The following is a 22,378-nucleotide window of genomic DNA, read 5'->3' on the forward strand; positions in this document are numbered from 1 at the left end:
TTTTAAGGAAATTTTGCAGTTTTTGGTTATTATCTTGAATATTATTATAGATAGAGATAAACTGTAAACAGCAATAATGTTCAGCAAAGTAAGATCTACAAATAAGTTGTCATTACCAAAAGTGTCAGTCGACCCCTTTAGGAGTTAATGCCCTTAATAGTCAATTTTTAACAATTTTTTGTAAATTTTTGTTATCTTTTACAAAAATCTTCTTCTCTGAAACTACTGAGACAAATTTAACCATACTTGGCCATAATCATTATTAGGGTATCTAGTTTAAAAAATTGTCCGATGACCCCGCCTTCCAACCATCATGGCCGACTTGGTTTAAAATAGAACATAGAGGTAAAATGCAGTTTTTGGTTTATATCTCTGAAACTAAAGCATTTAGAGCAAATCTGACAGGTGGCAAAAATGTTCATCAGATTTAGATTTATCTGCCCTGAAATTTTCAGACGAATCCGACAACCCGTTGTTGGGTTGCTGCCCCTGAGTTAGTAATTTTACAAAAATTTTGCAGTTTATTATCTAAGATATCATAATTATAATATCTAATATCTAATACTATTAATTATGATTTTAACCTTATTTTACATGATTTACAAAGCTTCAGTAAATACAGGTGAGCGACACAGCCTCTTGAGAGCCTCTAGTTTTTAGTATTTTACAGAAACATCAATAGATAGACAGAATCTTAAAAAAGCAAAAATGTTCAGCAAAGTAAGATCTACAAATAAGTCAAATAACCAAATTTGTCAATTAACCCCTTATATTAAAGAGTTATTGTCCTTTATAATAATTTGTACCATTTTTTTTAGTTTTTTACAGAAACTATGATGGAGAGACACTTTTAAGTGGCATGTTTAAATGCATTTATATACATTAAACAGCAAAATAATCATTGAAACACACACAAAAATCCAGATGATCAATTCATGCTCTTTGGAGCCTTTTGTTTATTTAAGCAATATTATTGGCCATGTGGCCCAGACCCTGCCCTGTGAATTAACCAAAATGGTTTCCAGGTATATTTGGACTCTGGAGGAAGTATTGGTTATAGTTTTGGTTTCATGATACCTGACTTTATACTCTATTGAGCATATAGACCTTGCTTTGTCATTGTTTTGGATAATATTTCAAGTATCCAATTATATTAATTGTAATACTTTTGTACAGGTGAAAAATAGCACACTAGTATATTGAATGGTTCAGAACCCTTGAAATAAAAGGTTTTTTCTATTCAATAAATGTGCAGTTCATGGAGCATCAGTTGGCAGTGCCAGTTTTTCACAAGTTTCTTTTTACATTATTGAATGGACACTTTTGTTGAAAACCGTATTTTGATCTCTAGAGTCCGACCATATTTTGATCTCTGGAATCTAAGAGGAATTATTTTGGACGTTGCTGCCTCATTGACCTTTACTATCTTTACCCCATATTTCCATTTAATCACACGTACAAAATTTTTTTTTTTTAAATCTGTAAAAAAAATTCCTTTCCTTAAATATAGAATCAAATTTTGTTTGGATTTTTTGGGAGTACCAAGTAGGACCTCTACATAACAAAATGTAAAACAGCAATTTATATGGGTTAAAATGATGACTTAAAACAAGGCAGTTAATGGGACTATATGCCTTGTATTTAATCAACAATTTGAGGCCTTTTGTACAATTTAAAAATGACATTTGTTCAATTTTGACCAGATTGACCTGTTGTGAAATTGTAAAAGATAGGTGGAAGATACCAAAGGCATAGTCAAACTCATAAGTCAAAAAGAACAGACAATGTCATGGCAAAAAAATTAGAACAACCAAAACACAAATAACAGTCTACGTAATACAACTTAGAAAACTAAAGCCTGAGCAACAGGAACCCCATATAAACCAGAGGTGATCTCATGTGCTCCGGAAGGGTAGGCAGATCCTGCTACACATGTGGCACACGTCTTATTGCTCATATAAGTAAAAACCAGGTGATAAGTCTAATTCAGAAGATCTCATTCGAGGAAAAGAATACATTTGGATTGTATCAGTCATCTGTGAATCATATTCCATATCGGTCAACCAACTCTTCAAGGCGACCACTTGGAACTCTTGGTTTGATAGCTTCCTTATAATCAGCAACCCTCTATCAAGGAAATCATGATAGGAAATGCAAACTCTGGTATATCGTATTAATTATGAACTTAGCCTGCTGCATTTGTTTGCACCTGTCCTAAGTCAGGAACCTGATGTTCAGTGGTTGTCGTTTGTTGATGTGGTTCATAAGTGTTCTCGTCTCTCGTTTTTTATATAGATTAGACCGTTGGTTTTCCTGTTTGAATGGTTTTACACTAGTCATTTTTGGGGCCCTTTATAGCTTGCTGTTTGGTGTGAGCTAAGGCTCCGTGTTGAAGGCTGTACTTTGACCTATAATGGTGTACTTTTACAAATTGTGACTTGGATGGAGAGTTGTCTCATTGGCACTCATACCACATCTTCTTCTATCTATTTCCATTTCTATGTAGTTATGTTCCAGCAGCGCCTGCATACATGTATGGAGTATATAAGTCTGCCTCATATGAATGAAGGAAAAAATTGGCAAGAAGAGGTGCACAGTTGGTTCCCCATGGGAATGCTGAAGTTTTAATAATTTTGATATTGTGAATTCAGAAATTATTACAATATTTTTAATAATGTGAAAATGTGATAGTATCAGGTTTGCAATAATAAAAACTCATAATTTCATTTGGGATTTTCCTTCACAAAACTTTTGCATTCATACTAGTTAGACACACATTTGTACCAGTAATCAGTGATTAGCAATAATAAATGCAAGCATTAATTTCTGAATATACAGTAATTTTAGATGGACATAAAATAGAAAACATGATTTGTAAATTTTTTTTTAGTTTTAATTACTCCTTTATACAGCAGTCTGATCTGTAGCAGATACACATGGGATAGACATTGGAAGGATCATTATTTTGTCTTTTCTTACTTCAATTATAGTTGCAAGGGTATCAAGAACACACATATCCTTATGTCTCAAGAGCCGAGCTGCAGATTTATCTAAGTATAGTACAGCTTTCATATCAGTACAATTATCTGTCAAAGGTTCATTGAAAATGTCTTTACATTCACTTTTCTTCGCTTTATCGGTATAAGTTTGCAGATCAGTGACCCATAAAACTGTTGTATCATCATATGGTTTGAAGAACAATTGAAGACATTGAACAATCAATTCTGTTTTCATATGACAAAGTCGCAAAGTTGACAGTTGTTGCTTCATTATTTTGATATAGAGTTCTACAGAAAGTTTGCTTTCATTTTGTTCATAAGCTGACCCAGTAGTTAGGTATTTGAAATTGTTTGTACCAAAACGTTTATCTGTAATTAAAGATTTTCTATTTGTCCAATCAAAATAAACCTGTTTCAATTCACACAAATGTTCACATCCTTTAGACTGCTTTCTTCCAACAGCAGAATCACTGAGGGATATTTTCAGTTTCTTTTTTCCAAATTTTCTAAATGACTTTTCATCAAGATAATCTGTATACCAAGTTTGTATATCAAACCAGCATTTTGGTGCTTCTTTATCAATTTTGTTGCAAGGAAATTTGTAGCTTTTCTTCGTTTCCTCTACAGGAACAAACTTTGGGTATTTTACTTGGCTGTATTCACAAAATGTTCCACAACTGGGTCTGCTGAAAAGAAAAGAATCTGTCATTTTCTTTTGTCCAGTCTACATTTTTGTTGGTGTTGCTTTGGAAGTCTGGATACAATAATCAAAGTGAAACCGCCTGTTACCACGTGGAGTTGTTTACATAGGTGTCGCTGCATGATTACGCATCACTTTCCAAGTCATTTGTGCGTTTACCAAAAGGTATTTTCAAAACTACGTAATACGTTCATAATTGAAAGCGAAATTTACTTTCATTTTCTAAAATGGCATGTGCAGAAAACATTTCTTCAACTAAATTGTTGTCTGAAAATGATCAGGTGATACTAAAGAAAGGAAAATGTTGTCAAGTATTTCAGATTAAAAAGAAGAGGTATGTGATACTGAAAAAATCTGACTAACAAACGTTTAATTATGTAAATTAACCGGAACTCTCGATAAGCTCTTTTACTTCTTCTTCTTCTTCTGGTATACAGTTACAGCTTCATTTATATTGAAGATTACTAACTGTTGCTGTAGCTGATATAATAGTGATATGGGTATTTAAGGTACATTATAACAAATGGACAAATAAGGCCGTATTTTCACCTCAAAAACTACTCTGTGTACAGACAGACCTGTGCAGTTTGTAAAGTTTTAAGGCCTACTTCTTCTTCTGGTTAAGTGTAGGACTCATTTTGAGTATATTCACACTGACGCATAGCAGTACAGCCCTCCTCTATATACAGTTAAAAAAAGAGTATTTACAGTTAAAAACCAATAATTACAATTTAGGAGACGGTGGAGGTAGCCAGTGCCTGTTTGAACCCATCGAGGGTTGGCAAACTGACTAGTGGCTGTGGCAGGTAGTTCCAAATTCTGATGGCACTCGGGAAGAAGGAATGTTGGTATACTAGGGTTCGACAGTGTGGTTGGAGGTATCTGGTGTTGTGTCCTCGAGTGGAAACACCTGTTGGTATGAGGTATGGTTCTGTTGGGATGTCTACGAGGTGGATGACTATCTTGTATAGTAAGATGGTTTTAACTTTGGCTCTTCGAGATTGTAGGGTTTCCCATCCAAGGTTGTTGAGCATGGTACTAACACTGCTTGTTTGTTGGTAGTCATTAGAAACAAATCTGAATCAGAATTAATGTCCGACATGTATAGCATCCACTTGATATATAAAAGTTAAATGCATTTTGCGTTTCAGAAAGAAAAAATCATTTTTATACGTCCGTTTACAGGAGGTATTATGGTATACCGTTGTCTGTCTATCCGTCCGTCCGTCTGTCCGTCGTCAACATGTCGGACATTAACTCAAAAAACGCTTTAACCAATTTGCATAAAACTTTGGTGAATTGTTTATATCTATTGACATGAGCTCCCTTTCATTTTTTATAAATTTTAGATTTTACGTTTCAGAGTTATGGGGTTTTATTCATTAAAAAAAGGGGGATTTTCCAGTTTTTGGACAATAACTCTAAGAATGCTTTCACCAACTTGCAAGAAATTTTGGTTAATTGTTTATATCTATTGACATGAGCTCCCTTTTATAAATTTTAGATTTTATGTTTCCAAGTTACGGGGTTTTATTCATAAAAAAAAGGGTTTTTTTCCAGTTTTCGGACAATAACTCAAAAATGCTTTCAGCAGTTCTCATGAAACTTTGATGAATTGTTGATATCTATTGATGTAAGCTCCCTTTAGAATTTTATAAATTTTAGATTTTACATTTCCGAGTTATGGGGTTTTATTCATTTAAAAAGGGGGGATTTTCCAGTTTTCAGACAATATTCAATAATCCAAATTCAGACCTGTATCAAGCTTGAATGTTGTGTCCATTTTTGCCCAAACTGTTCAGGGTTGGACCTCTGCGGGCATATCTAGCTGCGCTCAGCGAAGCAGTTTATTGGATTTTGATGGGCATTTTTTTTTTCGTCCTGTAGGGTGTAAAAATAAACAAACACCTGAATTGAATTTGATACTGTCCACTCGGTTACTACCTTTAACTCACCTATAGATGTGTAGATATCTATTGTCCATATATAAAAAAGATGTGGTGTGATTGCCAATGAGACAATTCTCCACAAGAGACCAAATGACACAGAAATTAACAACTATAGGTCACCGTATGGCCTTTAACAATGAGCAAAGCCCATACCCCACAGTCAGCATGCCAATCAAGGACAATCAATACAATACAAACCAGTTGTAACCTGAGAGGGAGCATCTCAAAGTTGTATCCCAACTTAGTTTATTTTTACACCTTCTGCAGGAAGGAAAAAAAATGTGCATTAAAATCCAAAAAGGATTTTATTTTTCTGATATGCAAAATACATTAAACATATATATATTTAGTGGATGCCAGGCCTTAAAACTTTCCAAACTGCACAGGTAAGACTGTACACAGAGTAGTTTTTGAGGTGAAAATTTGGCCATATTTGTCCATTTGTTATGATGAACCTTAAGCCATTTAAGGACCCAAAACTTGGGGTCCTTAATTACCCTTCTAAATTACCCATATCATTTGCGCTGTAGAGCTATATAAAACTAACAATAACCTTAAAACTAAATCTAATGTTAGCCCTAACATAAAACAAACCTCAACTGTGAACTGACACATACAAATGTAGCCCACAGGCACTTGCTTCTATCCATTGGAAAGTCTGATACATGTCAACTTGGACCTTTGCCAACTTGTACTCAATCAACTCATACCCTTTTTTTACCAACTCGTACCCAATATTTGTTTTAAATGATTGTGTTTCATTTATTAGGTTATATTGAAAATTAAATTGTTATTTTTATTTTGTAATTGATCTTGTCACTTTAACTGTTCTAGAGTTATGCCCCTTTACAAATTGAAAAATGCTGAATTTTTCGTTTCCGTTCTCTAACTTAAGTTTGCCTCAACCAAATGTTATGAAACATATACACAATACTTATTATACCCCACGCAATGAGTTACGGAGGGTATAATGTTTATGACCCGTCCGTCAGTCCTGTTTCTTGTCATCGCAACTCCTCTCAAACCACATAACAGAATTTCACGAAACCTTTTTAGATAATAAGGACATACTATGTAGTTGTGCATATCGACAGGAAATTACGATTCAATTTTTTTCTCAGGAGTTACGCCCCTTTGAACTTATTTGCCCAATATACTACTGCAACCTTTTGTCAACGTAACTCCTCTCAAACCACACAACAGAATTTCATGAAACTGTGTTGATAAGAAGGACATACTATGTAGATGAGCATATTGACAGGAAATTAAGGACATACTATATATGTAGATGTGCATATTGACAGGAAATTATGATTTTTAATTTTTTTTCTGATACAATTTTTTTTTCTTACACTTATTTTATTTCTCCAATGACAATGTGGGGATGTGGGGTATGTGAGTGCGCTCACTAAGGTTCTTTCATTACCACAAAACTCAGATCAAGTACAAATTTTGGTAGCGTCACTTTTACCGTTCTTCAGTCATGTCCCTTTTTAACTTTATATGATATGCAAGCGGGGGCATCATCTGTGTCCCATGTACACATTCCCCATTTATTTTCCATATGTTTTTTACACCTCTTTAGCAAGGCTTCCAAAACGGTCATATATTCCGGACAATTGTATAATGTCAGGTAAAAGTCCGGCTGGGCAAAGCATGAAACGGTCATCTACTTTTTAGTTGTCGAGGCTTTCTTAAGAGACGGTCATTTTAGCATAATTATACCCCACGCAACGAGTTGCGGAGGGTATAATGTTTTTGACCCTTCTGTCCGTCTGTCTGTCCGTCCATCAGTCCGTCAGTCCTGTTTCTTGTCATGGCAACTCCTCTCAAACCACACAACAGAATTTCATGAAACCTTTTTAGATAATAAGGACATACTATGTAGTTGTGCATATCAACAGGAAATTACGATTCAATTCTTTTTCTAGGAGTTACGCCCCTTTGAACTTATTTACTTTAATGTACTACTGCAACAGTTTGTCATCGCAACTCCTCTCAAACCACACAACAGAATTTCATGAAACCTTTTCAGATAATAAGGACATACTACGTAGATGTGCATATCGACAGGAAATTACGATTAATTTTTTTCCCCAGGAGTTACGCCCCTTTGAACTTATTTGCCCAATATACTACTGCAACCTTTTGTCATCGCAACTCCTCTCAAACCACACAACAGAATTTCATGAAACCTTTTCAGATAATAAGGACATACTACGTACACATGGTAGATGTGCATATCGACAGGAAATTGCGATTCAATTTTTTTTCCAGGAATTACGCCCATTTGAACTTATTTGCCCAATATACTACTGCAACCTTTTGTCATCGCAACTCCTCTTAAACCAAAAAACAGAATTTCATGAAACTGTGTAGATAATAAGGACATACTATGTAGATGTGCATATTGACAGCAAATTATGATTCAATTTTTTTTTCTTACACTTATTTTATTTCTCCAATTACAATGTCGGGACGTGGGGTATGTGAGCGCGCTCACTAAGGTTCTTTCATTCGTGATCTTTTTGACCCAACCTTTTGCCTTTAACAGCCACACATTTCAGGTCATAAAAGTGACATGATGATTAATTACTATCAAAACAACCCCTACTTCAATACTTTCTAATTTTAATCAAGGCTAATTAGTTGTTGGACAGCTGAAATATACCTGTTCAGGTGACAGGTAAACTATTTCCAGTACCGGACATCGTATAAATTGATCGGTCTATTCAAAGTTAATTTCTTACATTTCAGCGGATTCTATCTAATTGATTTAGTCCAAAAGATTGAAATTATAAGAAATACGTTTATAAACATGATTTGATGAAAAATTTAAAAAGGTTTTAAATGAAAAATCGTAAGAACTACGTTGTATGAACTAGAACATGTGTGCGCATGTGCGCAGTAGGGAAATTTAATTATGCATCCTACATTTCTTAAAAAATGATAAAAATTATCATTGATACCTGTATCTAACGTTCATTTCAAGTATTTTGTTGAAGAAATAACATGGAAAGAGCTTCTTCACTCAGTTGTGCTTTGTAAACGTACACAGATTTTACGTATCCGTTTCTGGTCCATGTTTTACCATTGTCAGGTCAACATCCGGTATTAGGAAAATGTGATTTTAAAAACGAAAGTAAAGTTTTTGACAACGTAATTTTGCACAAATAAAGAGTCTAAGGCAGTTATGAGTACGCTGATGTGCCCACTTCGAATTATGCACTGCCAATTTAACAGTTTACGTCCGAACATCAAATTCACATCAAAGTAAAGTTTAATATCGTTTTTTTTTAATCTAATGTCAATCATTGGGATGGCCATCTGATTACCATAATTGCCTTTTGTGACTTAGTCTTAAGGGATTAAAATCGGGATAAGATATAAAATGTCCGGCTGGCTCAAATATTTTTTGGAAGCCCTGCTCTTTAGTGTAGGTATTTTAAGTAAACACTGTGGTACTTGGACAAGGAAGTTTCTTTCGTAAATCCTGAAATTTTGATCCATTTGAAAATTTGAATGAAGGAAATATTTTGCAAGAGTTAGACCTCTTTTTTTACTGGGTGGAAAATTGCTTTTATATATTGCAAATAATTTGCTACATGTAAATTACAAATTATTGATGGAAAGTACAATTTATCTTTCATTATAGATTTGTTTGGTTAGATAAAGTGAAATTTACATTAGATGGAGTAATTGGACATCGTTATGGAACAACTTTCAGGGTCACAAATGGAGAAATGGTAAAAGTCAACAAAAAGGAACTAGATGAAGCTTTCCAGTGTAAGTTTAGAAAAGAATGTGCCTAACTCAGACAGAACAGTATCATGCACATTGAAAGCAATATGATATATTTTGATTACCACCACTATGTTGGTACTGCTTTTGGTTTACTTGGAAGTCTCTAAGGGAATCGTCCACCCAGTTGCAAGTACCTGGTACTCATATTTTGTAAAAACTGTGTGGAGTTGTTTTAAATTAATGCAATTTCCTCAGGCAAAGTTGACCTTGGACTGTTTTGTTTGTTTTATTAAGATTGTGTTTTTGTTTTGATGCCTAATATTATTCAGTTGGCATCCCACACTTTTGTTCGTGAGTGTACATTTATTTTCCCATGCTTTTGAAGATTTAACAAGAAACATGTTTTTTGCACCGAAATTGTTATCATGCATTTACATCAGTAATAATAAAAGTTATTGAATAGATTACTCTTCAAAGCATGAATGTGACTTTTGAAATAAGGGACAAAAGCTAAAATGTTCCTCATATTTTTTGTTCTAATTATTGAACAAGTTATTTCCCTTTTGACATTGTTGTGGATTAAGGTAAAGCCTCAAATTTTTTTGTGAAAAAATTGATCACTACCTTCATATTTATTTGAATAAATATGTTTACAGCTCTTCTATAAAAGCATGCAAAGCAAACCTTTGATCAAGTTGCTTGCTATATTTGCTTGGATGTTTGCAAACAATGGGAAGGCGGAGTTTCAGTCTGTTTTGTATATACTGATATTTGATTAGACAATAAAAATTGACATGCAATGAAGTTATGTTTATTGTCCAATCAAATTCCAGTATATAATAAACAGACTTCCTACCTTTTGTTTACAAACATCCAAACAAACATAGATTGTTTAATAGGTAAAGCAAGTTGATCAAAATCTTATAGAAGAGCTGTAAGGAAATATTTATCAACTGTTTGATATAGCCAATCTTAATGAATCTTGGTGTATTCAAGACAAAAACACCTGACTGTTTTTCAGATTTTAGTTGATTCTATGATGGAGTCATAATTCTGGAAAGAAGATTGCAAGAATTCACTCATAAAAAAAACCCATTAATCTTGCATGAGGTTGTCTTCTTATCCTTTTAGTTACCACACTTTGTTTTCATACCAGAGTGTATTTCCAGGAACCTAAAACAGATCAAGAATGACCTCAGGTTTGGATCTCAGTCTATAGTTTGTTTTTTATTTATAACACAATATATATCATATTGACCTCTTGTAAAGATTAATTGGATAGCATAATGATAAAGATATATCACTCATTTTAGCAACAGAACAGGGAAAAGATAACAGAGGACTGCATGATTTAGATTCCAATCAGAAACTGTCACGTGATGATATTGAACTAATGAAAAAGACTGGTATGGAAGGGGAGGTAATTAATTATTGACATAAAATATGAAACATTTAATTCTTATATGAGTTTTTGATATAAAAATTGTACATCTATAAACATTGATAAAATATAAAGTTTGAAATAGGAATACCACCAAGTTGAATTACTCAAGATATTTTCTGGCCTTGTGATAAAAATTTCAAGTACGGTTCTCATGCTCAGACTCAGAATTCAACCAAGCAGAGTACTGGATTTGGTGTTTCAAGCACAACTTTTGTATCCGAAGTACTGAGAAAACTTTTATGACCGAGAGCCCTGGTTTCAGTGCATTGTTGGCTATTGTCTCATTAAAAATTGACATGCATATTTGATTTTGTTTTAAAATTTATTTTAATTTCTGTCAATCTTTTTGAAAGGCCATCCTTTTTAGTAGTCATAATATGTTCATAGTAATTATATCCACATTTTTTAACACATGTATGAAAATATCACATCATTTCTGCTGTTTTCAGGGGTGAATTTTCATTACTTCCATACTGACCCTGTGATTTCCAAATTGAAGAAGTATCATGGAATTTTGCCCTTCTGTAGTGTATTTTTATCCCATTTAAAAATTAATGATCTTTTTAGTTATAAATAATAATTTGCCTCCTTCATATTTTGAAACCTATGAAGGTTGCACTTCTGTAAATATAGTCAATGCAATTTTCCATAGGAACTCCTTTTATGGCTAAAACTGTGCCACTTTCACTAAAATATTATATCCTAGAATGGAAAGTTCATATGCACAACTATTTTTTTCAAAGGTCAAAACATAGGGCTGTGCGGCATATTTTCAACATTTATATGCCTCGAAATTCTAAGAGTTTAAACTTATACTAGAATTCTGTACTACCCCTCCCTTCACTTTGGGTCTTCCTCAGAATTCATTTTGGCTGGTAAAATTTTCAAGTTGTGTCTCTATGAGATGAAACATAGAGATCATATTGGGGATCCAGTAGGTAAACAAAACAAAATATCTATGATTATTATATATCTCCCCAAAGGTGGCGTGGTTTGTGAAACAGCTGTATTTACAATGTGCAACCTGAAATGTGATAATAGCAAAAATAGGTATTCCAACAAAAATACTACTAATACACATTTTGCATTTGCCTGTTTTAAAAATTACACAGCTAATTTTTGTTCATGATAATAAGGTATTCTTTATTTTACAGAAAATTATTGGTCAGCTGATAGAAAATAGTACAACATTTAAGGACAAAACAGAATATGCACAGGAAAAATGGATCAAGAAGAAGAAGAAAAAGTAAAATGACAAGTCTATTAGGCTATTTGAACTGTTTATTTAGCTTCTATGGCCAATTTTCTTACTTTAAATCGAGGCAGGGAGACAATATTTAAAAACAATGACTCCAGAAAATACACATATTGTAACTGATAATGATTTCATATTTATTATACTTTCATGTTTTTAGGAAAAAAAAGATTTTCTGTTGTATATTCATCTAATTTAAAAAAAAATCACTGTGATTTTCTTATTAAAAAATTGTACTTATAATCGTCTTCATGTATAATTTAGCCTTATGTAATTCATAAAAAAAAAACAGGAGTTTATGTTCATTTTTGTAAGTAATGATTAAAATCAGTGAAAAACAAACATATTTTCACATTGTGACATTTCAAAAATATATCATTTTTTGTTAGCACTGTTATAATCTCCCCTGTAATTGTATTGTATGCCCTTAACCATGTTAACACTAAGTAAAATTTATTTTTCAGACATTTACAAATTTTTACAGTTTTGAAACCAACAGCCAGATTACTTTGTGAAATGTACCATGGAAAAGCTCCACAGAAAATTTGGTATGTTATCTGTCATGTTCAAACATAGAACTATCATATACCTAAAGATGTTCATTGTCATGTCATACTTTAATATCAAGCTTGAAAAATTATTTACCAGTGGAAAGTTGAAGTTAGATTGCTCATGATATTTTGCGTCAATTTATGGCAGATTCAGTATGATTAAAACCAGATCTTTCACCCTGCTATTTAATTTTGAATGTTACTGTCAACATATTACAAAAAGGACTGAATTTCATTTCATATTTTACTTTTTGAAAATAAGAATAAACAAGTTTCAATTTAATATTGTACTTTTTGTAGCTTTTGCTATAGATAATAAAGGAACCTTGAGTCTTATTTTCATAAATTGTTTAAAAAAAGGATCTGAAAGTTGCTTGTCTGCCCCTAGTTTTCGTCCAGAATCTATAGAAATAAAATTGATGTTTATTTACAGATATAATTAAGTGATACCGGTTTTCAAATATGATTTTTAACTCATACTTATACTCATGCATTTGCAAGTTTAATTAGTTTGTCCTTTACACTAACTTAGAAATAAAGATGAAAGATGAGTTGTAATAAAAATTTGCCTCTTTATGGTCTACTGTTTTATTTTTAGCCACATAAGAATTGACACATTAGCCCAGATTTTGACCTACAGTAATGTTCGAGCCAATTGTAACATGGCTGTTGTGGATACCACTAATGGACTTGTAGTCGGAGCAGTCTTAGAAAGACTTGGAGGTGATTATTTATTCATTTGGAATAAAATACTGTGATTTATTATTATTCTTGGGATACCAATTTTTGTTGATTTTGTGGGTATATATCAATCTCAAATTTAAAAGTTCAACGAAACACAATTTTCTATAAGTTTGTAATGAAAAGAATTTTATGCAAATTATGTCTGACTTGAATTTTTTATTTACTTCCTGGACTTTTCTGAAGTAGTTGTCTGATTATACAGAGTACTCATGACTACTTGAAGTAGAATTCTACCTTATATGTTTCTTTTAAAGACCACATTTTCCAATGAAAAAGTAAAGGATCTACCTCTTATCAACTATAAAATATAATTTAGTATCTTTCATATATCGGGATAGCAAAATTTTTGTTCCTTCTGCCGTAAATAATTTGCCCTAAAAAAAGGTTTTAGATAGGAATACATTCTTCTTTTTTTTTAAACAGAATATTCTTTTGAATTAACAGGGGGTACTTATAACATTGATATGGTTATAATTAGGGGCTCTACATAGACTATGAACATGAAGGTAAATCAAATGATTTTCACTGTGACTGTCATGTGTTACTGCATGTTTTGCTATCACCTACTGGTTTGACACTACTGCTGCCTACACAACAGTGGCATAACTCATCCATACATGTGAACCTCCCGACGGGACTACAAAGATCCCGTTTTCAGGGGTCTCCTCCCGACCTCCGGTTGAAGACAAAAAAATCCCGTGTATGAAATATTTCATGAATGAAAACTTTCAGCCCAACATATCTGGTGTAACTGACTTTACCTGAAGTTATATTTAACCTGTAAATCAATTAACATGCATTATTATATGGCTTCACTTGTCACCTTGGGTGTCAAACATACTGGTAATCAAGTTTTTTACCTCAGGCTAACTGTCGTTGTGTAATAAAACTTTGTGTATTTAAAATGAATGTTGGGTTACTTCCCTTGATTTATCCTGTTTAAAGTTTCTTTCCTTTAAATAATGTAAATTTTTAAAAGAATATAAATAAAATATAAATTGAACAAATAATCATAAAAGGATGGTAATTAAATGATTTTAAATGTCTTAGGACAAATAAAAAAAAAAAAATAATTTGAAAATTATTTGAGGGTTCTATACTTCCTTTCAAGGCTTAAATTGAAATTTATATAATAACTATGACCCATGATTACGGTTTGAAATCCGATCGTGCAAGGGCTGTATAGCCAGTCAAGGTCGTTAAAAACTTCCATTTGTTGTACAGTTTGAATGTGTTACTTATCATGCATTAAAAATCTACTTGCATAAAGTTAAAAGTAAAAGATCTACTTGCAGATAGATAAGCAAATGTTCTGATTGCAATGAATAATGTTAAAAAAGATATGACCTAAAAAATTTAAAGAACATACTAAAAAAGAAGAATTAGATTGAACAAGTTGAAAGTTTAAAAAGATAGAGAAAATTTATAAGTACAAGGGTACTATAAACATAATACATTCGGATGGAAAGTTGAAGAAAACACACTTTAACAGACAATTTCTACAGCACACGATTACATTTACGACAGAATTTATGTCGATTAAAAACCTCCTGATGTGAGTCCTAATCTCCTGACCAAAATTTCCCAAACTCCTGATCTTAGTTTCACAGTCCATCACATGTATGCTCATTGTACAGTTTTTCTTTGTTTGAATCTTAATTATTGAAATCCTTTCTTCCACAAAGTTTTTGAAATAATACTTTCTTCCTAAAACTTCCCAAGGGTTCTACTTTTTCTATCTTGCCACTTGGATTGGATGTTATCATTTATCACACATATTAATTCTGTCAATTTATTTTACAGGACATGGGAAGGTTATACATTTTCACACAGGTGAAGTGACCAGGTAATAACGTTTCCATAATACAAGACCGAGTTAAGTTGTTGTTATATGCATAAAAAGATCAAAATATGAAATAAGGAAATGTGGTATGATTGCCAATAAAAGAAGTATCCACAGGAGTCCAAATGACGTGGATGTAAGCAACTATAGGTCACCATATAGTTTATGTTGATTTTCTGTAAAATTAAGCATATATAGAGTCATAAATGATATTGAAATGATATTAAATGCTCAGTTTTATATTTTTTCTTTACTGAAGATTTTTCATTGCAATCAAAATCTTTACTGTGAAAACCAGTTTATCTTGCAGATGGTGCAAACTGGTAAGTCAGTTCTGTGTTAATTTTATCAACAGCTATTTTAAAAAGTTTCTGGTGTTGAAACTAAAATTGCTCATGTTCTCAGGAAAATCTATGGTACATGTATTACATTAACCAATTACAAGAAAATTTATTTACATTAATGATTTCTTCTGTCAATGTTTTAAGGCCTGGAAAATGCGGTTGCATGAATAGTATGTTTACATATTAAGTATCTACCAAATATATCATAGCTGTAGAATTTAAACTTAAATGCCATGTTTAAAGAAGTCTTATTTTTGAAAATAAATGCCTTGTTTCAGGAAGACTTTTAATACTGTGTATCAGATTAACAGGTTTCTGTAAGAAATGAATAGTAGTTATACATACTTCTAATATTAGGTAGATGTGAAATATTTACAAGTAGGTGCCTGGAGTCAGTTTCACAAAAAAACTTAAGACTAAGATTGATCGTAAGTATACTGAATTGTTCTTGACTTACGACCAATCTTAGTCGTAAATTTTTTTTTGAAACCGACTCCAGATATATAGGTTAACTGTATTGGTTATAAATGCAGAAATTTATAAATCAAAATAATTTTCTGTTTTAATCATCCATACCCCAGATTAAATACTGTAAATTCAGGTTTTATTTATGCCAATAATGCCACTGGATGAATTTTTTCAATAATAAGAACTTGCATCTTATATTTCTGAGTTTACAGAATTATCTTTTTTATTCTCTGTTGTTGAAAAAAATGAAAGAAAAGAACCAAGTGTAATTTCATAACTTGCACACCAAAATTAAAATAAAACTAAAAACTGAAAATGAAATAACATAATTTTTAAAACTCTGAATCCATGACTGCTTTGATTTCAGACCTGCATTAGAGGCTATGGACTTTCCTCAACACTTTTTGGACACCCTCTATAGTTTTCCTCTGAATCAAACCAATCAGATAGAGAATCCAGACTCACCATATGACGAACAAAGTGAATCTAGAAATAAAAATGAAAGTAAAACAGATCAGACTCAAAATGATATTGCAAAGGAAACTGAAAACAAAAATAAAACTGAGACAGAAAGTATGGATCAAAGTGAAAATGAAGTCAAAACAGAAAATGATGAGACAAAAGAAAAAGAATGTGTAGATCTGATCTCAGTAGAAACAAAGGAAACAGATAAAACATCAAAGAAACAAGAAGGAAATCAGGGGAAAAGAAAGCACAGAGATAGGGTAACTATGATTACTTAACTCATGGCATTCTATTGAACTAGGTTTGATAACACATTACGGTGTCACACCACCAATTCAAAATCCCTACAGATATATTCAAATACATTTTTCGATTATGTGTGTTAACTGTCAACTGAATTTCTGTATTTTTTACCCCATTCCCTATATAATTTTTTTTATACCACATACTCCAACAGAATAAAAGTAAAATTTAAAAAAAAATCCCTATCTGCTGACCCTTGTTTTTCTGACATCAAGTTACAATAATTTACTTTTGGATGTAACACGTCTTCTGATTGGCTGAAAGTTTTTTGTCTATCAGCTCATATACATAATTATGTCATGTGACCGTGACGTCATCAACGTTTTTTCATGATTTAGTCCCTATACTGTGGATTCATTATTTTTCGTTGGATACCAATTTTCGTGGGTTTCGTGGGTACAAGGGAACCATGAATTCAAATGTTCAACGAATTACAAATTTTCTATGACTTTGTGTGCACAGATTGACAAAACCACGAAATCAAATATCCACGAAAATGCAAGTTTTCCTCAATCCACGAAAATTGATACCCACGAAAATAAATGAATCCACAGTAAATGGAATTTAGAATTAAATTGTAAGGACTGACTGTAATATTTTTTCTGTCTATGAAGAAATAACCTCAAAAAGGTGGTGCAGTATGCAAGTTATTCAGTGTGCACCACGTTTTTGGTGTTATTTCTTCATAGACAGAAAAAATATTACAGTCATTCCTTAAGTAAACATCTATATATTAATTTTACCTATATTAAGATTGAAAATGAAACATCAAATAACTTGGACTGTCTAGACCTTCACCAACAAATGACTTAAACTTACACACTCTTTGCATTGTGATTATTTTAGGAAACAAGAGAACTCAGCAGAAATCTAAGAAACAAAAAAATAAGAGAAGCTAAACAGTTGTTGTTACAGAGAAATATGGACGGGTTAGTGTGTAAAATACTGTAAATTCACAAATCTTGGCAATGTATTTTATTATTTGAAAAATTACGAATGGATAGATTTCGGAAAAATAAAAACACACATTTGAAATTTTGATAGAATTATTCCTTTGCAGATTCCTGAAATTGTACTAATTAATCTCATACTTTTGTCAGCAGTCCCAACAATCACAAGAATAAATGCTTGCAAACATTTTTGGATTTATAATATTGTAATGAAACAAAAGATTACAAAAAGATTAACAATTTTGTTGAGTAGAACACCAGTTTTGGTATTAAATCATCATACATGTGAAAGACAAATGTTATTAAGGATATTCGCTCCTCTTGTTTTTGATTTTTTTGCCACATATTCGGAATCCCTGTAGTGTCATTAAAATTTTGCCCACTAAACCCTATTTTTCTTTTTATAATTTTATTACATATAGTTTAAAAAGCCGGATTTGAAAATCTTATAAAATCCTTGTTATTTTTTCATTTTTTTCGAAAGAAAAAAGGTGCCAAAGTTAAATGTATGAAAACTCTAAGAGAGATTCATTTCCTGCCAAATTTTCAATGACTTATATTTCGAAAACAAACACACTTCATTTTTTCTGCATTTTTAGTTCCTCTATTTATATACTATCAATTTATAACAGTCTTTTAAAAAGCTTGTTATTTTGAAAAGGAGAAGCAAACATCCTTAAAGCAGGAAATGATAGAATTATGATCAGGAGAACGGATCTATTAGCAGGAGGTTCTAAAACCTTCATACCTTTCTGTAGAAAACTTGTATGTTTCATCCAAATTTAACAGTAGATTGTTTATTGTCAACAGGAGAGGGTCTATATATCTGGATATTTATACCTCCAGAGTAAGGTGTTGTCAAGGCCTTGTCAGTGATGTTGCATCAAAACAAAGTGAGAAGGATAGAATAAGATATAGTTCTTTGCATTTTCTTCTTTTTTACATTAAAAGTCAATGTTTTAAGAAGAATGACTAATTAAAGAATTAGTATATCTTCAAATAAGCTCATGACCAAACAACAGTGATGATTCACTCATGTCATTTTCTACATGCATCTGATATATTGAGTTTTTATATCACAATTCCACTATTAGAATTCTTGAAAATTCATTTCCCAACAATATTACCATAGCATAAATAATACTAAACATTAATTATTTGAATATTTGATAGATTGATAGTGGCCTGTAAATATCATCCAACACCTATAGTATTGGCTCTGTTAGAATATATAGCTCCATGTCGACCAATAGTTTTGTACAGTCAACACAAAGAGGTAATATTGATAAGGATAAATTATGATATTAAAAGATAATTTGTAAAAATAATTGATTTATTGTTTCAATTTAGTAAAGTAAAAAGTATAATAAGGAAAATTCAAAACAGAAAGTCCCTTATCAAATGGCAAAATCAAAAGCTCAAACACATCAAAGGAATGGAAAACAACTGTCATATACCTGACTTGGTACAGGCATTTCCTTATGTAGAAAATGTTGTATTAAACCTGGTTTTATAGCTAGCTAAACCTCTCACTTGTATGACAGTCGCATATAATTCCATTATATTTACGACAATGTGTGAACAAAACAAACAGACATAATAGGAAAAAATGTCAAAAATAGGGGTACAGCAGTCAACATTGTGTTATAATCTTAATCACTATAGAGTGGCACTTTCTATACATTTGTACAATTCCATGGTGATTAGTCCAATAAGGAGAATGAATAACAGAGCTCACAGGTTTACTACCAACCACTAGAAAATAACAAAAACTTCACAAATATCTGAAATGAATACTGAAAGCTTAAAATTATATACCAGTAACTTTCAGGTGATATTGTCTGCTAATAAAATGCTAAGAACATTATGATCTCATAATTAGCTTCCTCTAAGTCTTCATCTTCCATTAGATTTGATTATGAGTTTGATAGACGAGCAGTCATGTGATAATAATATATAATTATAGCATGAAAGGTGAATATCCATACATGTAAAAGGGAAATAAAATTTTAGGGTTAACAATTTTGGATATTTCACCCTTTTAAAAGGCACAATTGTTTTATTACACCTAACTTGCAGAGGAAAGGCTGCTACAACCATTGAAGATATCTCATTAAGAAGGACTGTATTAAGAAATTGTTAAAAAGCATCATAGAATTATTTTAGTCTTAGAATGCTTCATTTGTACAACAAAGGTAAATTTCCCTGAAAACTATTGCTTGTCTTGAAAATTGATGAGTTTCCAAGTCAGCCCTTAATTGTAAAATCCCAATCAACACTCTAGGTATACATACACAGCCATGTACAAAATGTAAAATGGATTAGATTTAAAATCAACCTTACTGTTAATAAAACTGTTTGAAAAGAGCAACATTCTTACTATACAGACCAGTTTATCTTTCAGTTTTTTAAACAATGTCTCTGATATTGTGACCTTGTTGCTAGAAACCATTTGCCCCGTCTTTGTTGAAAGTTGGAGAAGACCTGATGTGGTTATGAGAATTATTGAAATGTTAAATAATGCACTCACTTAAAAGAGCCAAAACAAAACAAAATAAGCCAAAACCAAATTGAAGCATATTATTTCTTTTTTTATTTTTCCTAATTTATAGTTTAAAATATGGACAAATAGATCATTGTACAGCATTTTCTATATCATCCCTTGACCAATATTGGACTGAGGGTTTTAGCTTGAGCTGTAAAAATGTATAATTATGATTGTTCTTTCAGCCATTAATGGACTGTTATGCCTTTATGAGAGAAAGAGGAGGAATTGTAAACTTCAGGCTGACTGAGACATGGCTCAGAGAGTATCAGGTATTATGAATTGGGCATATACCTTTAAATAGGTGGCACATTAATCTGACCTTTAAAAACAAATTGTTGTATTTTTAACATTTTCCTAATTTACTTGAATGCTATCATTCTGCTTAACAATTTTGGTTTTTAATTTTTGTATCATTTTCACTTCATAAGTTTTACCTTTTCAACATACTTCTACTATTTTCTGTGTCATTTGGTCTCTTGTGGAGAGTTGTCTCATTGACAATCATACCACATCTTCTTATTTTTATTTTCTAGTGGATTTTTGTTAGTTTTATACATAATTTCCATGCGTAAAAATTATGACTAGTGGAAAAGATGGATTACATTTATTGAAAATCTAACTGGAATATAAAGTGCTAATTCTGAAACAACACTACCTTTGGGTCGACAACACATACACGAGGACAGTATGCAGTTTATCTGCATGGAGTCAAAAATGATTAAGCTGCTAGTGTCATTCATATTTCCTTTTATTTTTAATATAAGAACTTTTAAGAACAAAAAGTGGTGACACTCATCACTGTCAAGCAGCTGACCAAATTTGAAGTAATTCTGTTAAGTAGTTCCTGAGAAAAGTGGGATGCAATATATTTTGTGATGATTTATTTTGCATTAGAGAGAGGGTATAAATTATACACAAAAACAGTTTTTTCTGCAAATCAGAAATTTTGAATTTCTTCCACATCGTATAAAAGTAACACCTAATTATCAAATGTAATGATATAACTATGGTATTTCTTTTTACAGGTATTACCAATGAGGACACACCCACATATAGGGATGAGTGGAGGAGGAGGGTATCTATTGACAGCTCTCACTCTAATGAAACCTACTTGATGATTATTGTGGTTCATTGAAATAAAAAAAAAAATGAAAAATGACCATTATTGAATAGGACTCTTACAAGTCATCATATCAGGATGTTTAAGTAATGGGAAGATTTATTGGTGAAGGATACATCAAAACATTCTGATTGGTTGCAGATATTCAAAACAATGGAGGATAGATATTTAAGGATGTTCGCTACTCTGTTTCAAAATAACAAGCTTTTTAAAAGACTGTTATAAATTGATAGTATATAAATAAAGGAACTAAAATAGCAGAAAAAAATGAAGGGTCCGTGTGCTTGTTTTCGAGATATAAGCCGTTGAAAATTTGTTGGGAAATAATTCTCTCTAGACTTTTCATACATTTAACATTGGCACCCTTTTGCTTTCAAAAATTATGAAAAAATTACAAGGATTTTATAGGATTTTCAAACATGGCTTTTTAAACTTTATGTAATAAAATTATGAAAAGAAAAGTTGGGGTTAGCGTGGAAAATTTTGTAATGGCCCTACATGGATAAAACTAGAGGATTCCGAATATCTGGCAAAAATTCAAAAACAAGAGGAGTGAACATCCTTAATGAAGTAACTTTAATGCCGTTTAAGCATATGTTCAATGAATTTATCCAATCTTGAGATATTAAAATGGCAAATAAAAAAAAAGGTTTACAAAGAGGACTAAATATTTCAGGCTGTCTTGTTGTTCTTGTAGTACAGTGCTAGCAACAGGTGCAGAAGGTTGGGTATTGTTGCTTTTATGCCAAGTAAACAAATTTAAAGACTTTGAACAAAAGTGTTAAAAATCAGAATAATGCGTCAAGATTAGGCAACATTATAAAAATCAGATGTAGTATGATTGCCAATGAGAGAACTAACCAAAGAACAAATTATAAGGTGGTAAATAACTATAGGTCACCGTACGACCTTCAACCATTAGGTAAACCCATACTGTATAGTAAGCTATAA

General features: G+C 31.9%; 1 protein-coding gene across 1 annotated transcript; it reads left to right on the forward strand.

The window, feature by feature from the left end:
- The first annotated feature begins 3,910 nt into the window (after nt 1-3,910).
- On the forward strand, nt 3,911-22,102 carry LOC127738977 (tRNA (adenine(58)-N(1))-methyltransferase non-catalytic subunit TRM6-like). The gene is made up of 12 exons (XM_052250479.1): nt 3,911-4,033; nt 9,304-9,434; nt 10,706-10,812; nt 11,991-12,082; nt 12,556-12,639; nt 13,241-13,365; nt 15,190-15,232; nt 16,409-16,766; nt 17,656-17,738; nt 18,933-19,035; nt 20,490-20,576; nt 21,333-22,102. Exons 1-12 carry the CDS (start codon nt 3,927-3,929, stop codon nt 21,420-21,422), a joined length of 1,410 nt encoding a protein of 469 aa, XP_052106439.1. The 5' UTR covers nt 3,911-3,926; the 3' UTR covers nt 21,423-22,102.
- Nucleotides 22,103-22,378: the final 276 nt, after the last annotated feature.

This window comes from Mytilus californianus, unplaced genomic scaffold (assembly GCF_021869535.1).
Source record: "Mytilus californianus isolate M0D057914Y unplaced genomic scaffold, xbMytCali1.0.p SCAF_4, whole genome shotgun sequence".
Classification (NCBI taxonomy): Eukaryota; Metazoa; Mollusca; class Bivalvia; order Mytilida; family Mytilidae; genus Mytilus; species Mytilus californianus.